The sequence below is a fragment of the Trachinotus anak genome, unplaced genomic scaffold (assembly GCF_046630095.1).
Source record: "Trachinotus anak isolate AG129_WGS33_773 ecotype Australia unplaced genomic scaffold, CSIRO_AGI_Tana_v1 ptg000005l, whole genome shotgun sequence".
Lineage (NCBI taxonomy): Eukaryota > Metazoa > Chordata > Actinopteri > Carangiformes > Carangidae > Trachinotus > Trachinotus anak.
The window spans coordinates 16,280,327-16,296,775 of record NW_027273856.1 but is presented as its reverse complement, the minus strand read 5'-3'; the positions used below and the strand labels follow the sequence as shown (position 1 = coordinate 16,296,775).

The 16,449-nt window shown below is 40.7% G+C and overlaps 3 protein-coding genes across 3 annotated transcripts in view; all 3 read left to right on the top strand.

Annotated features, from left to right (window-relative positions):
- mep1a.1 (meprin A, alpha (PABA peptide hydrolase), tandem duplicate 1) overlaps positions 1–16,449 on the top strand; it is a 193,228-nt gene that overhangs the window by 165,247 nt on the left and 11,532 nt on the right. The gene's annotated exons all lie outside the window — the stretch shown is intronic.
- Positions 4,959–6,713, top strand: LOC139621259 (trace amine-associated receptor 1-like). Its single transcript, XM_071477555.1, has one exon. The coding sequence runs from the start codon at positions 5,200–5,202 to the stop codon at positions 6,181–6,183; it is 984 nt and encodes a 327-aa protein (XP_071333656.1). The 5' UTR covers positions 4,959–5,199; the 3' UTR covers positions 6,184–6,713.
- LOC139622225 (trace amine-associated receptor 1-like) lies at positions 12,308–15,861 on the top strand. The gene is made up of 2 exons (XM_071479455.1): positions 12,308–13,262; positions 15,622–15,861. The coding sequence occupies exons 1-2, from the start codon at positions 12,308–12,310 to the stop codon at positions 15,741–15,743; spliced, it is 1,077 nt and encodes a 358-aa protein (XP_071335556.1). The 3' UTR covers positions 15,744–15,861.

Genomic DNA, 16,449 nt, shown 5'->3' with positions numbered 1-16,449 from the left:
CATCATCAAGATACACATTAGAATTGGGTACATCTCCTTACACTAGGAGCATCAGGCGCTGGAAAGGTGTGGCAGGTGCGTTTGTCATGTTGAACGCCATGACAGGATACTGCATAAAATGATCCGGTGTTACAAATGCAGATATGTCAGATGCTCTGTGGGTTAAAGTAAAGTAACCCCCAGAGTAAAGACTTGCCAGTACCCTTTAAGTAGGTTTGTTTGGTAATGAAAACCAGATAATTCACCTTTTTTAATTATTTCCCTCTTTCCCACAGGATAACAATAGGCATGCTGTTTAATTGGAGCAGCAGCTCCAGCACACTAGTTTGGGTTGGCACATCACTGTACAGAGAGGGGTAGGAGTGAAATAAACAGAGCACGTCCCCTCGCTGACTTACAGAGAAATAGGAAAGATGGGTGCTTGCACTGGACAGAAACTCAGAGTTAGACAACATTGTTGGTCAGAATGCTCCACCAAACCATCAGTCACAACATCAACAGCTCCCCCACAAACCAAAGAAGCAGCAGATATCGTCACAGGGACAGCATCCTCCCAGCAGCTACCCCTGGGCAGCTTCCCTAGAGTTGTAGGGCTAATATGACATAACCATGTTTCTCTCCTCCGTTTGGGAGTGCGTGTGATGTAATCTGTATCTGACACCCTGCTGTCCACCACATATGGACCTGAGAAGTGAGCAGTGAGAGGAGGACCAGGCATAGGCAATAAGACCAATAATGTATCACCAGGCTGGAACTGACGTTCAACTGCTTTCCTGTCATACCGCTTCTTCATGCTGACCTGAGAAGAGGTGAGGTCGCACGATGCAAATGCTCCTTACACCATGACACAAAATCCTGCACATTAGTTTTTGAAGAGGAGTCAGCCAGCACCTGCTCCTTCAGCACCTTTAATGGGCTATGCACATTTCCACCAAACACCAGTTCAGCTGGGCTGAACCCAAGGGACTCCTGTTTCACATCACGGATGGCAAAGAGAACAAAAGGCAACCCTTCATCCCAGTCTCTCCCTGTGTCATGACAGTATTTCCCTAAACACTGACTTTAAGGTCTGATGCAAGTGCACCTTGTAACTCAGGATGGTAGGCGCCGGACACTGAATGAGACACATCTAAAGCCTGCAAAGTTTGTTTAAAGGTCTTTGACAGAAAATTGGTTCATTTGTCAGTTTTGCACAAATTTAGGTAGCCCAAAGGTGGTGGAAAAACTTAGTCAAGGCTTTAGGGATGACTGGTGCAGTGATTTTATGTAGGGGAACTGCTTCAGGGAAACGAGTGGAAACACACAATACTGTCAACAGGAGCTGGCTGCCTGATTTTGTTTTTGGCAGTGGACCGACACAGTCTACAATAACATGCTCAAAAGGCTCACAAACAGCAGGAATGGGGTGAAGAGGGGCTGGAGGTATTCCCTGATTTGGCTTACAACCTGGCAGGTACAGCAAGTTTTACAGAAACGCACCACATCAGACTTCATCCCTGGCCAAAAGAAATGCTTTAAGATGCAGTTGTAGGTCTTAATGACACTCAGATGACCCAACCACGCATGCTCAAGGGCCAGCTCTAACACATGCTGCCGAAACCCAGCTGGAACCACTATCTGATACACCAGGCCCCAATCCTCACCAGCTGCATCACCTGAATGGGGGTTCCACTTTTGCATTAACACACCGTCATCAACCATGAACAACTGATTTTTATTACACTAACTAGCACCCTCAGCAGCAGCAGCGAAATATATGGCCAAAGATGGATCGCACTTCTGAGCCACTTTGCTAACTCCCCAGCAGGTGGCGACCTATTTTCCGAAAAAACAGGCAAATAGTGAGTCGGACAGAGCAACATCCTGAGCCTGCTTATGGGCCTGAGCTCTCGTCAAAACAGTAACTGCAAACACATCAGGGTGACTGCAGGCCAGGTCATCTTGTTCAGACTAAGGGGTGGGGGCATCAACCACTTCAGGAACAGGATAGACTTTACCCCCAGCTATATCGTTTCCCATGATGAAGTCAACACCATCAGCTGGGTTACATGAGTGGATGGCGTCTCGGAAGAAACCAGAGAACAGTGCAGCCTGTATATGGATACAACGTAGGGGTGCGGGCACAAAACCCATCTCACCCACCCAACATGCGGGGAGGGCTTATCAATGGCCCTCTGAGATTTCATTGAGGGAAGAGGGGTCTTGCCTAACAAAACCACTCTTATGTATTTGTATTAGGGCAAATTCATCCACAAGGGTAGCGGCCCACTGCAGAGTAGTCACTTTCTGTTCATTAAGATACACTACAGTGCACTCAGGAACACAGCTTTAAACATCCTCCACCAATACTAGCTCATGCATAGAGGCCATGTCTTTCACCTTGCATGTCGAGCACCGCCGGTCGAAAAGATCACCTTTTCTCTCGCATAGTCAGCGTAGGTCTGACTGGATGTCTTCTTAAGACCTCTAAAACACTGTCTATAAGCCTCCGGCACCAAGTCATAGGCTTGTAAAATCGCACCTTTAAGCATCTCATACACTAGGCTATCTTTAACTGACAGAGAAGAACATGCCTCCTGAGTCCTGCCAGTCAATTTACACTGCAGCAGAATCACCCACACATCTTTTGACCATTGCAAGGCCACAGCAATGCACTCCAATGCGCCAAAATACAACTCAACCTCTGACTCACGGAATATCAGAACTAAGGAAATATTTTTACTTACAAAACAGCAGCTGCACCCGGTCAGGGCGGTCCTTGCCCTGGGATACTGTGGCCTCCAATCCCGGAGACTCCACAGACACCAGCAAGCTAAAAATCCCCTGACTCACCAAACAGTTATGAGAGCTGCTTTCAGCTCACTTTTAGCAAGAGTGCTAGACACAGGAACTCCATAAAACTCCACAATGTTGCGCAAGTCGCTTTTTTTAAGTTTATCAAACTGACTCAGTGTGGGATTGGCCACAAACTTATCTCAAACAAAAGATGCCATACTCACCGGGTGATAGAAGAACAGCTTTCAGGCTACGGAATAACCGATCGCCTTATGCGCTGCCAAGCTAAGCTAAACAACGCCACAGCTACTGCTGAGAACTGCTTCCCTGCCCAGGATTACTCCAAAAACAAGAAAGGCAAAATAACAAAAGAGTGCCTGACGGAAGGACTGAAGCAGCCCAGCTGTACACTCACCTACTTAACTGAGAAAGCTCTCCAATTATCGCGGTAGCCACGAGAGACTAAAGCACAAAGAAAACAACTTACTTGGATCTTACACTAGCCTCCTGATTTTTCTCTGATGCCGGATGAGCCCCCAAATGTTACATGTGATCCAGGGGAGTGGGGAAGTAACAGAATAAATGAACCGGGGAGAAAGGAAACCAGGAAACCAAGGTAAGATCGCAAATAAGGTAGTTTATTTTGAAGTAAACAAGGTAAATCAAGGTCCTTCAACAGAAACGGAAAACGAGCTCCAGGAAATGGATGAAGCTGGAACATCTGAAAATAAAGAAAGCAATCAGAAAACTATAAGTTAAAACCAAATCACCCTCCCAGCCACAATCTCGTATACACACACAGCCTTCACACTGCCACCTGGCCCACTAGCTGATAACAATAACCGCTAAGCAGTCACCACTCATGCACACACACAGCATTCACGCTGCCGCCTAGCCCACTGGCACCGGCACACCTCAGGTCCCAGCATTTATACAGGCTCTGATGAGCCATTTGCTGCAGGAGGGCCGGTACCTGGAGAGGCAGCAGACAAACACACACACAACACTACACTATGGCCGTAACAGTTAAACATTTAAAGTAATTGTGGTGAATAGTAAATAAGATGTGATTCTATGCCTGGTGGAGTGGAGCATGGAGTTTTACATGATGTAATGTGTGATGTGTTCTACCAATAAATCCAACATACCAAAAATAATACACCTATTATTTGGTTGGTTGGCTGTAAATTTCTGTGATCACTTGTCAGACTGGCTCAGTGGATAGGCTAACAAAGGCTATTTTAAGTGAGAAATTACTTTACTGTGTTCAAAACCATCACACATACCCAAACAACAGAACAGAGGAGACAAATGTATATATGCACATTTAATGGAGGCCATGACAGTCTGACAGTGGCCGAACTACTGTCAAGCCGCACCTGCCGTTGGGAAACAGTATGTGCTGATAAAACACAAATGGCATACCACCGGAGATCATATGCTGCTGAGGGGATCTGCATAAGCAGCTCAACCTCTATTTATCAAACAGCCTGCTCTGGATTCAAATCACCACAGCAACTATCAAACAAATGACCACAAAGCTAGCTCACACAGTGTGTTGGTAAGCACAGAACAAATAGCCATCAAGAAAAGCAAAACTCATTATAGGTCAAGTCTTGTGATATTTTATGAGTCACTTGCTCATCACAACACAGGCCATCAAAAAGAAAAAAAAACAATATAGCTCTTTAAATTTTGTAGACACCCAAATGATGTCCATTAAACTTCCATCTATCCATCTACTAGCTATACCTGCACATACTCAGTTAAACTTGGCAGATTGAGAAGATTTTACATTGTGGAGTGGTATCACTTTAGCGAGCTCTACCACCCAAAATGGGAGTAGTGCAAGGAAGAGACCTACTACATCAAATATATGCTGGCATGATTCATTATATATCAATAAAATAATATGTAAAGGAACAATTATAGAAAAATTCTTCTAGTGTTACAGAAAATAGATGACCCCCCCCCCCCCCCCCCCCCCCCCACCCCCACCCCCATTCCCCTGTGTGAACTGTGTGAAGTTTATTTGAAATACATTCTTGAATTAATCATCAGTTATTCATTTATCCACAATAGTTTAAAACTCTTAAACCATATAGGTTTTGGATATTAAACACACACATGCACATTCACAGAAGTGGTATGATTACTCATACATTGTATTGACCTAAATGAAATGCCCCTCCCATTAATTTAATATGCTAATTAGGCCCAGAATATTAAATCTAATCCTAAAATACTGCTCACTGTTACACAGGCTAAGGACAAACCAGGACCATCACTTACATGGTGTGAAACATACAGGGCAGTACAGAAAACCTTATGCTGTTGTGAATATTTATGTCTGTGTTATGCTTATATGTCTTAATTTAATGTTATTGCAAATGCAGGTACCGCACTATTAATGATCATTTATGCATGGAGCCTGAATTCTTTAGAAACAGGAGTGATGTTGATGAGGATAAACCTGAATGTAATGAATCAGCAAACGTGCCTGACATAACTGCAGTCACCACGTCATATTTATTGTGTGTTTTTGTTGGCTCTTTATCAGTTCTTATAATGTGTGGAAACCTACTTGTAATAATCTCCATTGCTTACTTCAAACAGCTCCACACTCCTACAAATTACCTCATCTTCTCTCTGGCTGTGGCTGACCTTCTAGTAGGGGTTTTAGTTTTGCCTTTTAGCTTGATACTTTCTGTAAGCTCACATTGGTATCTCAAAGATTTACTCTGTAAGGTGCGAGGCAGCTTTGATGTCTTGCTGTGCGCTTCTTCTATTTTGAACTTGTGCTTTATTTCAGTTGACAGATATTACGCAGTGTGTCAGCCTCTGTGGTACCGAATTAAAATAAATGTCCGTGTTGTTGTGATCATGATTCTGGTGAGCTGGACTGTTTCTGCTCTAGTTGGAATCTGTGTCACATTGCCGGGACTGAAGCAAGGACAATATAATAAGAGGTGTGTTATATTTTCAGATACAAGTACAACAGCTATGGGAGCTGTTTTTGCATTTTACCTCCCAGCTATCACAATGGTCACCATCTATATGAAGATTTTGATAGTGGCAAAGAGACAGGCACGCAGTATCCAGAGCATGATGAAGTCTGGAGCAACTGTCAGTAAGATGGAGAGAAAGGCCACCAAATCTCTGGCTGTTGTGATGGGGGTTTTTCTGATGTGTTGGACTCCTTTCTTTCTTTCTATCACTTTTTACCGTTTGACCAGATGTACAATACCAGTCCCTGTAATTGAGACATTTAAGTGGCTTGGATGGTCAAATTCAATGCTCAATCCATGTGTTTATGCTTTCTTTTACAGCTGGTTCCGATCCGCTTTTAGAACGATAATTACTGGGAAAATATTTCAAGCTGATTTTTCTAATTCTAAGCTCTTTTGAGTCATTATTTGACATCTCACTTATGACATCTGGCACTAAAGATTAACATCTCAAGCATCCCTCCTCTTCATCTCATATATACATATAGGAATTACTGCTGTACTATGCATACAGTATCTGTTTATATAGCAGTGTGTACCCTATCCCTTGACCAGTATATGATATGTTAACTTGCTCCTCCATTTGATGTCCAGTTACTGATTGTCCTCGAGCATCATTGTGCATCTCATTTATTGAATTTATTTTGTTGTGCAGACACTGCATCTCTATGTTAAATCAAGGCATACATCTTTAAATGTTTATCTTTGTAAACGTCATTAGTTCATTTGTCTTTGAGCTTTAATTAGGAAGGTCCTGCTACAGCACAGACAGAAATCTTTTTCTTACAGTTTTTTTCAATCTGAGCCTTGTTTTGGCTTCATTTGGCTCATTCTATCTCTGCTCTGACACTTTGGAAAAGCTATGAACATGCGACTAAGAGGAGGAAATGTTTGCTTTCCTGGCCCATGATGACAAATTGTGTTTACTGTACCCACAATACAGTACGTGCATATTAAAGATCCCATAATTTACACTTTTCCTGTGTTTTATTTACCATTTATTTAAGTACCAAAAACCATCTCAGTGTAGTTTTACATCTCCTCTCTCAGGCTTCTCTCCAGAGCTTTTGGAACCACCATCGGTTGGATGGTTGGACTGGGTGGGCTTTGCTTGGGGCATGGCTGAGGGCAGTGACTGCTTTGTTGTGACATCACAGAGTTAAGGAAGTCCCAAGGGCTCGTTGTATGGCACACTTTTGTCAACAGGCTGTGTACATTTCTCTGTAGACTGAGCGCTGTAACAGTATTAAAATAAAAACCTAGACCTGCTTTATAATCAGAAATGGCATGGAAATCTCACTTTATACAATTAGGAACTGAACACAGTTTCACACTTATTAAGAATTAAAATACACATCTGAAGACTGTATATTCATAATTTTATTTTTATGCATACTCACAAATATTAAATACATATTTAAAATATATGTAAAATATTAATTTTTTCTTGTTAATGGAAAAGGAAAAACACAAATTTTACATTATATGTGTGACGGCCCTAGTGCCTTTGCCCAGTGTACTGTGTTGTTTTGTCTTGCAGGTCCTTGGCTGGGCGGGGCTGAGGACACATCACAGTAACTTCCAACACCTGGCCAGTGTTGGAAGTTACTTAAGCCCTCCAGTCTAGATGCCATGTGTGGTCTTCTCACCCACCACCGAGCTTGACACGCTCTCCTTTGTTTCGTTGGGTTATTTTGCTTTACACTGACAACATGCACCTCTCATCTCTCACTTTTCATACACCATCACACACCACTGATTCTGATTCCCACACCTCATTGATTCTTGTTATTTCGTTGACTATTTGTTCTTTATTTAATAAATATGAGTTTATGATTGCCGCACTCCAGTGTTTATCTCCCTACTTTGTTGCGGTCTCTGAGCCGGACGTAACAATGAAGCAGTTGCCACTGCATTGTAGAAATTGTAGGAGCATCATTGAGTAATCATTGTGATAGGCTACAGCATTCACAGGAAAGTGTTGAGACTCAATTTATTAATTTCACAGATTGTCATGTGCTCATTTTGTCACAGACTGATCATTCAGTAAACATCTTGGTTTCTTTGATCAATGTAGTATCTTAAGAGAAAAACACTCTTTCATTATTGTATAATTTTATTTATAATTTACAAAAAAAATGATTTGAAAAATAAATCTACTGTACATTAAAAACTCAATGAACACATTATTTACAATAAACATCTTAACATCTTAATTAGCAGATTTTTGGAGTCAATGAACATTAAAGTTTTACTTAATTACTAGTTTATGTTTCAATTTACAAGCACAATGCATATTAGACAGAAGCTGAATTATCTGTGAAAATAACAATAACAGAATAAGTACATTGCAGTACACATAGGTACACACATGTTGATCTGTCACACTGATAGCTGGACAAAATAAATGAAACGATAAAAATGTTGACAGGTGAGGGTTTTGTGACTGTGAAATGCTGCGAACGTGAGGATGTTACCAAATGTGTAGTATAATGACTTTCAGAGAGGTAAGAAAGATGGGTGATTGCACTGGACAGAAACTCAGAGTTAGACAACATTGTTGGTCAGAATGCTCCACCAAACCATCAGTCACAACATCAACAGCTCCCCCACAAACCAAAGAAGCAGCAGATATCGTCACAGGGACAGCATCCTCCCAGCAGCTACCCCTGGGCAGCTTCCCTAGAGTTGTAGCGCTAATATGACATAACCATGTTTCTCTCCTCCGTTTGGGAGTGCGTGTGATGTAATCTGTATCTGACACCCTGCTGTCCACCAATTATGGACCTGAGAAGTGAGCAGTGAGAGGAGGACCAGGCATAGGCAATAAGACCGATAATGTATCACCAGGCTGGAACTGACGTTCAACTGCTTTCCTGTCATACCGCTTCTTCATGCTGACCTGAGAAGAGGTGAGGGCCTCCTTCACCAACGAGGTCGCACGATGCAAATGCTCCTTACACCATGACACAAAATCCTGCACATTAGTTTTTGAAGAGGAGTCAGCCAGTACCTGCTCCTTCAGCACCTTTAATGGGCTATGCACATTTCCACCAGACTCCTTTTTCATATCACAAATGGCAAAGAGAACAAAAAGGTGCCCTTCATCCCAGTCTCTCATGAGAGTATTTCCTAAACATTGACTTTAAGGTCTGATGCAAGTGCACCTTGTAACTCAGGATGGTAGGCGCCGGACACTGAATGAGACACATCTAAAGCCTGCAAAGTTTGTTTGTTCAAACCACCACAGCTACTATGAAACATCCGAAATAGCCTTCGCCAGCCAACGCAAACAAATGCACACAAAGCTAGCTCACACAGTGTGTTTGTAAGTGTAGGACAAATAACCATCAAGAAAAGCAGAAATCATTTCAGATCTACACAGTATGAATGAGAGGAAATGTTCACACAATCACTTACATTGATTGAACTCATCATTCATCTTCAGTGACACAGCGGCCACATGTTATCACACACACAGATCACAGTAGCTGCACATTAACATATGAGAGGGAACAGTTACACTGCTATAGATTTAAATCCTTGATCCCACACCATAAAAAGAGAAACCTGTACTCACCCATGAGAAGTTCATCTGGGCCTTCACTCAGCAAAGTCATTAACATCACTGCTCACTTCTTCCACATTTTGTAATGTTACAGTCTTATTCCAAAATGGATTAAATTCATTTTTTACCTCAAAATTCTACACACAATACCCCATAATGACAAAGTGAAAAAAGTTTGCTTGAAATTTTTTGCAAATATATTAAAAATAAAAAACAAAAAAAATCACATGTACATAAGTATTCACAGCCTTTGCCATGACACTCAAAATTGAGCTCAGGTGCATCCTGTTTCCACTGATCATCCTTCAGATGTTTCTACAACTTGATTGGAGTCCGCCTGTGGTAAATTCAGTTGACTGGACATGATTTGGAAAGGCACACACCTGTCTATATAAGGTCCCATAGTTGACAGTGCATGTCAGAGCACAAACCAAGCCACGAAGTCCAAGGAATTGTCTCTAGACCTCCAAGACAGGATTGTATCGAGGTACAGACCTGGGGAAGAGGACAGAAAAATTTCTGCAGCATTGAAGGTCCCAATGAGCACAGTGGCCTCCATCATCCGTAAATAGAAGAAGTTTGGAACCACCAGGACTCTTCCTAGAGCTTGCCACCCAGCCAATCTGAGCAATCGGGGCAGAAGGGTCTTCGTCAGGGAGGTGATCAAGAACCTGATGGTCACTCTGACAGTGCTCCAGCGTTGCTCTGTGGAGAGAGGGGAACCTTCCAGAAGGACAACCATTTCTGCAGCACTCCACCAATCAGGCCTGTATGGTAGAGTGGCCAGACGGAGACACTCCTCAGTAAAAGGCACATGACAGCCCGCCTGGAGTTTGACCAAAAGGCACCTGAAGGACTCTCAGACCATGAGAAACAAAATTCTCTGGTCTGATGAAACAAAGATTGAATTATTTGGCCTGAATGCTCATCACCTGGCCAATACCATCCCTCCAGTGAAGCATGGTGGTGGCAGCATCATGCTGTGGGGATGTTTTTTGGCAGCAGGAACAGGGAGACTAGTCAGGGTCATGGGAAAGATGAATGCAGTAATGTGCAGAGACATCCTTGATGATAACCTGCTCCAGAGCGCTCTGGACCTCGGACTGGGGCGAAGGTTCATCTTCCAACAGGACCCTAAGTACACAGCCAAGATAACAAAGGAGTGGCTTCGGGACAACTCTGTGAATGTCCTTGAGTGGCCCAGCCAGAGCCCAGACTTGAACCCAATTGAACATCTCTGGAGAGATCTGAAAATGGCTGTGCACTGATGCTCCCCATCCAACCTGATGGAGCTTGAGAGGTTCTGCAAAGAAGAATGGGAGAAACTGCCCAGAAATAGGCGTGCCAAGCTTGTATCATCATACTCAAAAAGACTTGAGGCTGTAATTGCTGCCAAAGGTGCTTCAACAAAGTATTGAGCAAAGGCTCTGAATACCTATGTAGAGGTGATTTTTTGTTTTGTTTTTTATTTTGCAAAAACTTCAAGCAAACTTTTTTCACTTTGTCATTATGGGGTATTGTGTGAAGAATTTTAAGGTAAATAATGAATGTAATCCATTTGGAATAAGGCTGTAACATAACAAAATGTGGAAAAAGTGAAGCACTGTGAATACTTTCCGGATACACTTTATAGCAAGGGAGCAAACTCATTGGCAAGCTGATTTCCCAGAAAGCCTTACTTCATAAGTTTTTAGAAGAAAGTAACCAAATTAGATAAGTGATTTGTCAAAATAATAGTTTTTTTAAATAAAAGGTGCAGTTTTTGAACATTTAAATAAGGGAAATAAATATATTGTTGACGATGTTGTATATGACTCAAAACCGTAAGTGTGAGCCACTTCATTCTGGTACAGCTCTTCTGCTCTGATATGCCAACAGGCCACTAATATAGCAGTCTGTTTGACATTATGTATTGCAGTTAATAGTTTTTGTAATCTTTTGCAACCACAAATGTTCTACATCTGATGGATAATTCCTGACAAAAATGTTTGAAATAAGGGGGGAGGAAAGCCTGATATTAGTAACATTTATCTTGAGTTCTGAGTCATCTCTGATCCAAGCATGACTGCCAGCTGCTGTAAACTTCTTGGCCCTTCAGCATTTCTGATGTATAAATGATGACATAAGAGTTGTTAATAGCTTTTATTTGTGCACTGTAGTTTACAAGATACAAATCTCATAATATTTAGTCACATGCTCATCACAACACAGGCCATCAAAAAGAAAAAAAACAAAAAACAATATAGCACTTAAAATTTTGTAGACACCCAAATGATGTCCATTAAACCCCCATCTATCCATCCACTAGCTATACCCACTTATACTCAGTTAAACTTGGTGGATGCTCTGGATAGCAGATTGAGAAGATTGTACATTGTGGAGTGGTATCACTTTAGCAAGCTCTACCACCCAAAATGGGAGTAGTACAATGAAGAGACTTAGTACATTAAATGTATGCTGGCATGATTCATATTATATATATATATATATATAAAGGAACAATTATAGAAAAATAGAAAATAGATGACCACCCCCATCCCCTGTGTGAACTGTGTGAAGTTTATTTGAAATACATTCTTGAATTAATCATCAGTTATTCATTTATCCACAATAGTTTAAAACTCTTAAACCGTGTAGGTTTTGGATATTAAACACACACATGCACATTCACAGAAGTGGTATGATTACTCATACATTGTATTGACCTAAATGAAATGCCCCTCCCATTAATTTAATATGCTAATTAGGCCCAGAATATTAAATCTAATCCTAAAATACTGCTCACTGTTACACAGGCTAAGGACAAACCAGGACCATCACTTACATGGTGTAAAACATACAGGGCAGTACAGAAAACCTTATGCTGTTGTGAATATTTATGTCTGTTTTATGCTTATATGTCTTAATTTAATGTTATTGCAAATGCAGGTACCACAGTTTTAATGATCATTTATGCATGGAGCCTGAATTCTTTAGAAACAGGAGTGATGTTGATGAGGATAAACCTGAATGTAATGAATCAGCAAACGTGCCTGACATAACTGCAGTCACCACGTCATATTTATTGTGTGTTTTTGTTGGCTCTTTATCAGTTCTTATAATGTGTGGAAACCTACTTGTAATAATCTCCATTGCTTACTTCAAACAGCTCCACACTCCTACAAATTACCTCATCTTCTCTCTGGCTGTGACTGACCTTCTAGTAGGGGTTTTAGTTTTGCCTTTTAGCTTGATACTTTCTGTAAGCTCACATTGGTATCTCGAAGATTTACTCTGTAAGGTGCGAGGCAGCTTTGATGTCTTGCTGTGCACTTCTTCTATTTTGAACTTGTGCTTTATTTCAGTTGACAGATATTACGCAGTGTGTCAGCCTCTGTGGTACCGAATTAAAATAAATGTCCGTGTTGTTGTGATCATGATTCTGGTGAGCTGGACTGTTTCTGCTCTACTTTCAATTTGTGTTACATTGCCGAGAATGAAGCAAGGACAATTTAACAAAAGGTGTGTTATATTTTCAGATACAAATACAATAGCTATGGGAGCTGTTTTTTCATTTTACCTCCCAGCTATCACAATGGTCACCATCTATATGAAGATTTTGATAGTGGCACAGAGACAGGCACGCAGCATCCAGAGCATGATGAAGTCTGGAGCAACTGTCAGTAAGATGGAGAGAAAGGCCACCAAAACTCTGGCTGTTGTGATGGGGGTTTTTCTGATGTGTTGGACTCCTTTCTTTCTTTCTATCACTTTTTACCGTTTGTCCAGATGCAAGATACCAGTCCCTGTAATTGAGACATTTAAGTGGCTTGGATGGTCAAATTCAATGCTCAATCCATGTGTTTATGCTTTCTTTTACAGCTGGTTCCGATCCGCTTTTAGAACGATAATTACTGGGAAAATATTTCAAGGTGATTTTACAAATTTTAAGCTCTTTTGATTCATTATTTGACATGTCACTAATGAAGTCAGATTAACATGTCAATCCGCCCTCCTCATCTCATATATTCATATTGGATTCGCCGCTGTACTGTGCACACAGTATCTATAAATACAGCAGTGTGTACCCTATCCCTTGACCAGTATATGATATGTTAACTTGCTCCTCCATTTGATGTCCAGTTACTGATTGTCCTAGAGCATCATTGTGCATCTCATTTATTGAATTTATTTAGCTGTGCAGACACCGCATCGCTATGTAAAAACAAGGAGTATGTCTTTAAATGTTTATCTTTGTAAATGTCATTAGTTCATTTGTCTTTGAGCTTTAATTAAGAAGGTCCTGCTACAGCACAGAGAGAAATCTTTTTCTTAAAGTATTTTTCAATCTGAGCCTTGTTTTGGCTTCATTTGGCTCATTCTATCTCTGCTCTGACACTTTGGAAAAGCTGTGAATATGAGACTAAGAGGAGGAAATGTTTGCTTTCCTGGCCCATGATGACAAATTGTGTTTACTGTATGCTTGGGGCATGGCTGAGGGCAGTGACTGCTTTGTTGTGACATCACAGAGTTAAGGAAGTCCCGAGGGCTCGTTGTATGGCACACTTTTGTCAACAGGCTGTGTACATTTCTCTGTAGACTGAGCGCTGTAACAGTATTAAAATAAAAACCTAGACCTGCTTTACAATTAAAAATAACATGGAAATCTCACTTTATACAATTTGGAACTGAACACTTTTTCACAATAATTAAGAATAAAGATACACATCTGAAGACTGCATATTCATAATTCTATTTAATGCATACTCAGAAATATTAAATGAATATTTAAAATATGTGAAATATAATTTTTTTCTTATTAATGGAGAAAGAAAAACACAAATTTTACATTATATGAAGCAGTTGCCGCTTCACTGTAGAAATTGTAGGAGCACCATTGAGTAATCATTGTGAAGGGTTGAGTATTAAGTAGGCTACATCATTTACAGGAAATCATTGAGTCTTGATTTATTCATTTCACAGATTGTCACGTGCTCATTTTGTCACAGACTGATCATTCAGTAAACATCTTGTAAAGCTTTGGTCAACGTAGTATCTTAAAAGAAAAACACTCTTTCATTATTTTATAATTTTATTTATAATTAACAAAAAATAAATGATCTGAAAAAAAAATCTACTGTACATTGAAAAGTCAATGAATGCACATTATTTAGCAATAAACATCTTAACATCTTAATTTTTGGAGTTAATGAACATTAAAGTCTTATTTCAATTCATTACTAGTTCATGTTTCAATTTACAAACACAATGCACATTAGACAGAAGCTGAATTATCTGTGAAAATAACAATAACACAATAAGTACATTGTAGGCCACTGAAATTATGTTTTCAGTACAACAAAGAGAGTTGTGATTTGGCTGCTGATAAGGTAACACATGTTGATTAGTCACACTGATAGCTGGATAAAACCAATGAAACTATGAAAAATGTCGACAGTTGAGGGTTTTGTGACTGTGAAATGCTGCAACCGTGGAAAAGTTACCAAAAGTATAGTATAGTGCCCCCTCCTGAAAGATATAGGACCCCACCCAGGTAGATTCACACCAGTGTTTTTACAGTAAAACTATGTCAGGTGTAACCAATCGATACATACATAAGTTACTGTTACGTCCCTCAGTGATCCAGAGAAGTGGGGAAGTAACAGAATAAATCAATAAAAAAGTGGAAACATGCTCTGCCCACTCACTAGAGTACACCACCACATCATCAAGATACACATTAGAATTGGGTACATCTCCTTACACTAGGAGCATCAGGTGCTGGAAGGTGGCAGCCGCATTTCTCATGCAGAACGCCATAGCATAGGCAATGTAGCGGCCCACTTGGAATTACCACACAAGATGCAGAGAGCTTCGACTGGTGTTACTTTAATTCTCTCCTCTTTTCACCACTGGCATTTGACACCTTCTGACACCATGAAAACTATGAAAAATAACAGAAATACAAATGCCATAGTACCAGATTTCACCATCCAATAGAAAAGATAAATAAAATGAACCACTCTTTTACGAGTACACCATTAGCCTCCTCCTACCTCCTTCTGCTTCCAAGGGCGCTAAGTTTGAGCTCAGCCTGCTAGCAGCCTGTCTTCCTCACACACACACCTCGCAGTAACAGTCCTTACATGAGAAATACAATAACACAAAACACGGAGCGAACCACGATAAAATAACCTTTCACAACTGTCAACACAAGATACGACATGTTAATAGTTTGTTTGCATGTTTTACCAGTTCTGTAGCATCGTGAGCATGTTGTTTTTTGCTGAGACGGGAGCGGGAAATCTAGTGTCTTCGATGACAGGAAGCAACAAAACAAGAGTGGTGCTCTTCAAAATAAAAGTACAAAAGTAAAGTGGCATAACTGCATAACTTATCATAAACAAGATTAACTGCCATTTACACTCCCACCAAATCCTGCTACAATGAATGAGCAAATACACAAAGAACGAATGAATTGCACAGGATTTCTTCATTCTAATAAATGAATTACTTTACATTGAACTGTCAGAGGTATACAAATGATTTGTATCACATCATATCACTAAAGCAGTGTGCATATAACTGTTGTGGTTTGTTCTAATCAATTTTCAAGAAGAAGCACTCATTTTTGGATTGGTCTCTCAATAACTGAGGGTTTGGAGGGGAGATCTTGTTTTCTTTGAGGCTTTCGCTCTCCTACTTGCACTTTGACTCGACGGACTAAGCCATCGCTGTCTTGAACAGTCTCCACCACTTGTCCTAGTTGCCAATGATTTCTCGGGAGGTTGTCGTCTTTAATGATGACAATATCATTGGCTCTGAGGTTGCGCTGAGGTAAGTGCCATTTCTGTCTTGTGGATATGTTGAGCAAATACTCCTTCTTCCAGCGACCCCAGAATTGTTCAATGAGATATTGAACTCTTCTCCATCTCTTTGTAGCGTACAAATCCTCCTTCACGAATACTCCAGGGGGAGGAAGAGCAACTTTAGATTTCATCATGATGAGGTGATTCGGTGTTAAAGGTTCCAGTGCATGAGGATCACTGATCCCATCTACTGTTAATGGGCGACTGTTAACGATTGCCATGGCCTCATACAACAGTGTCCTGAGAGAGG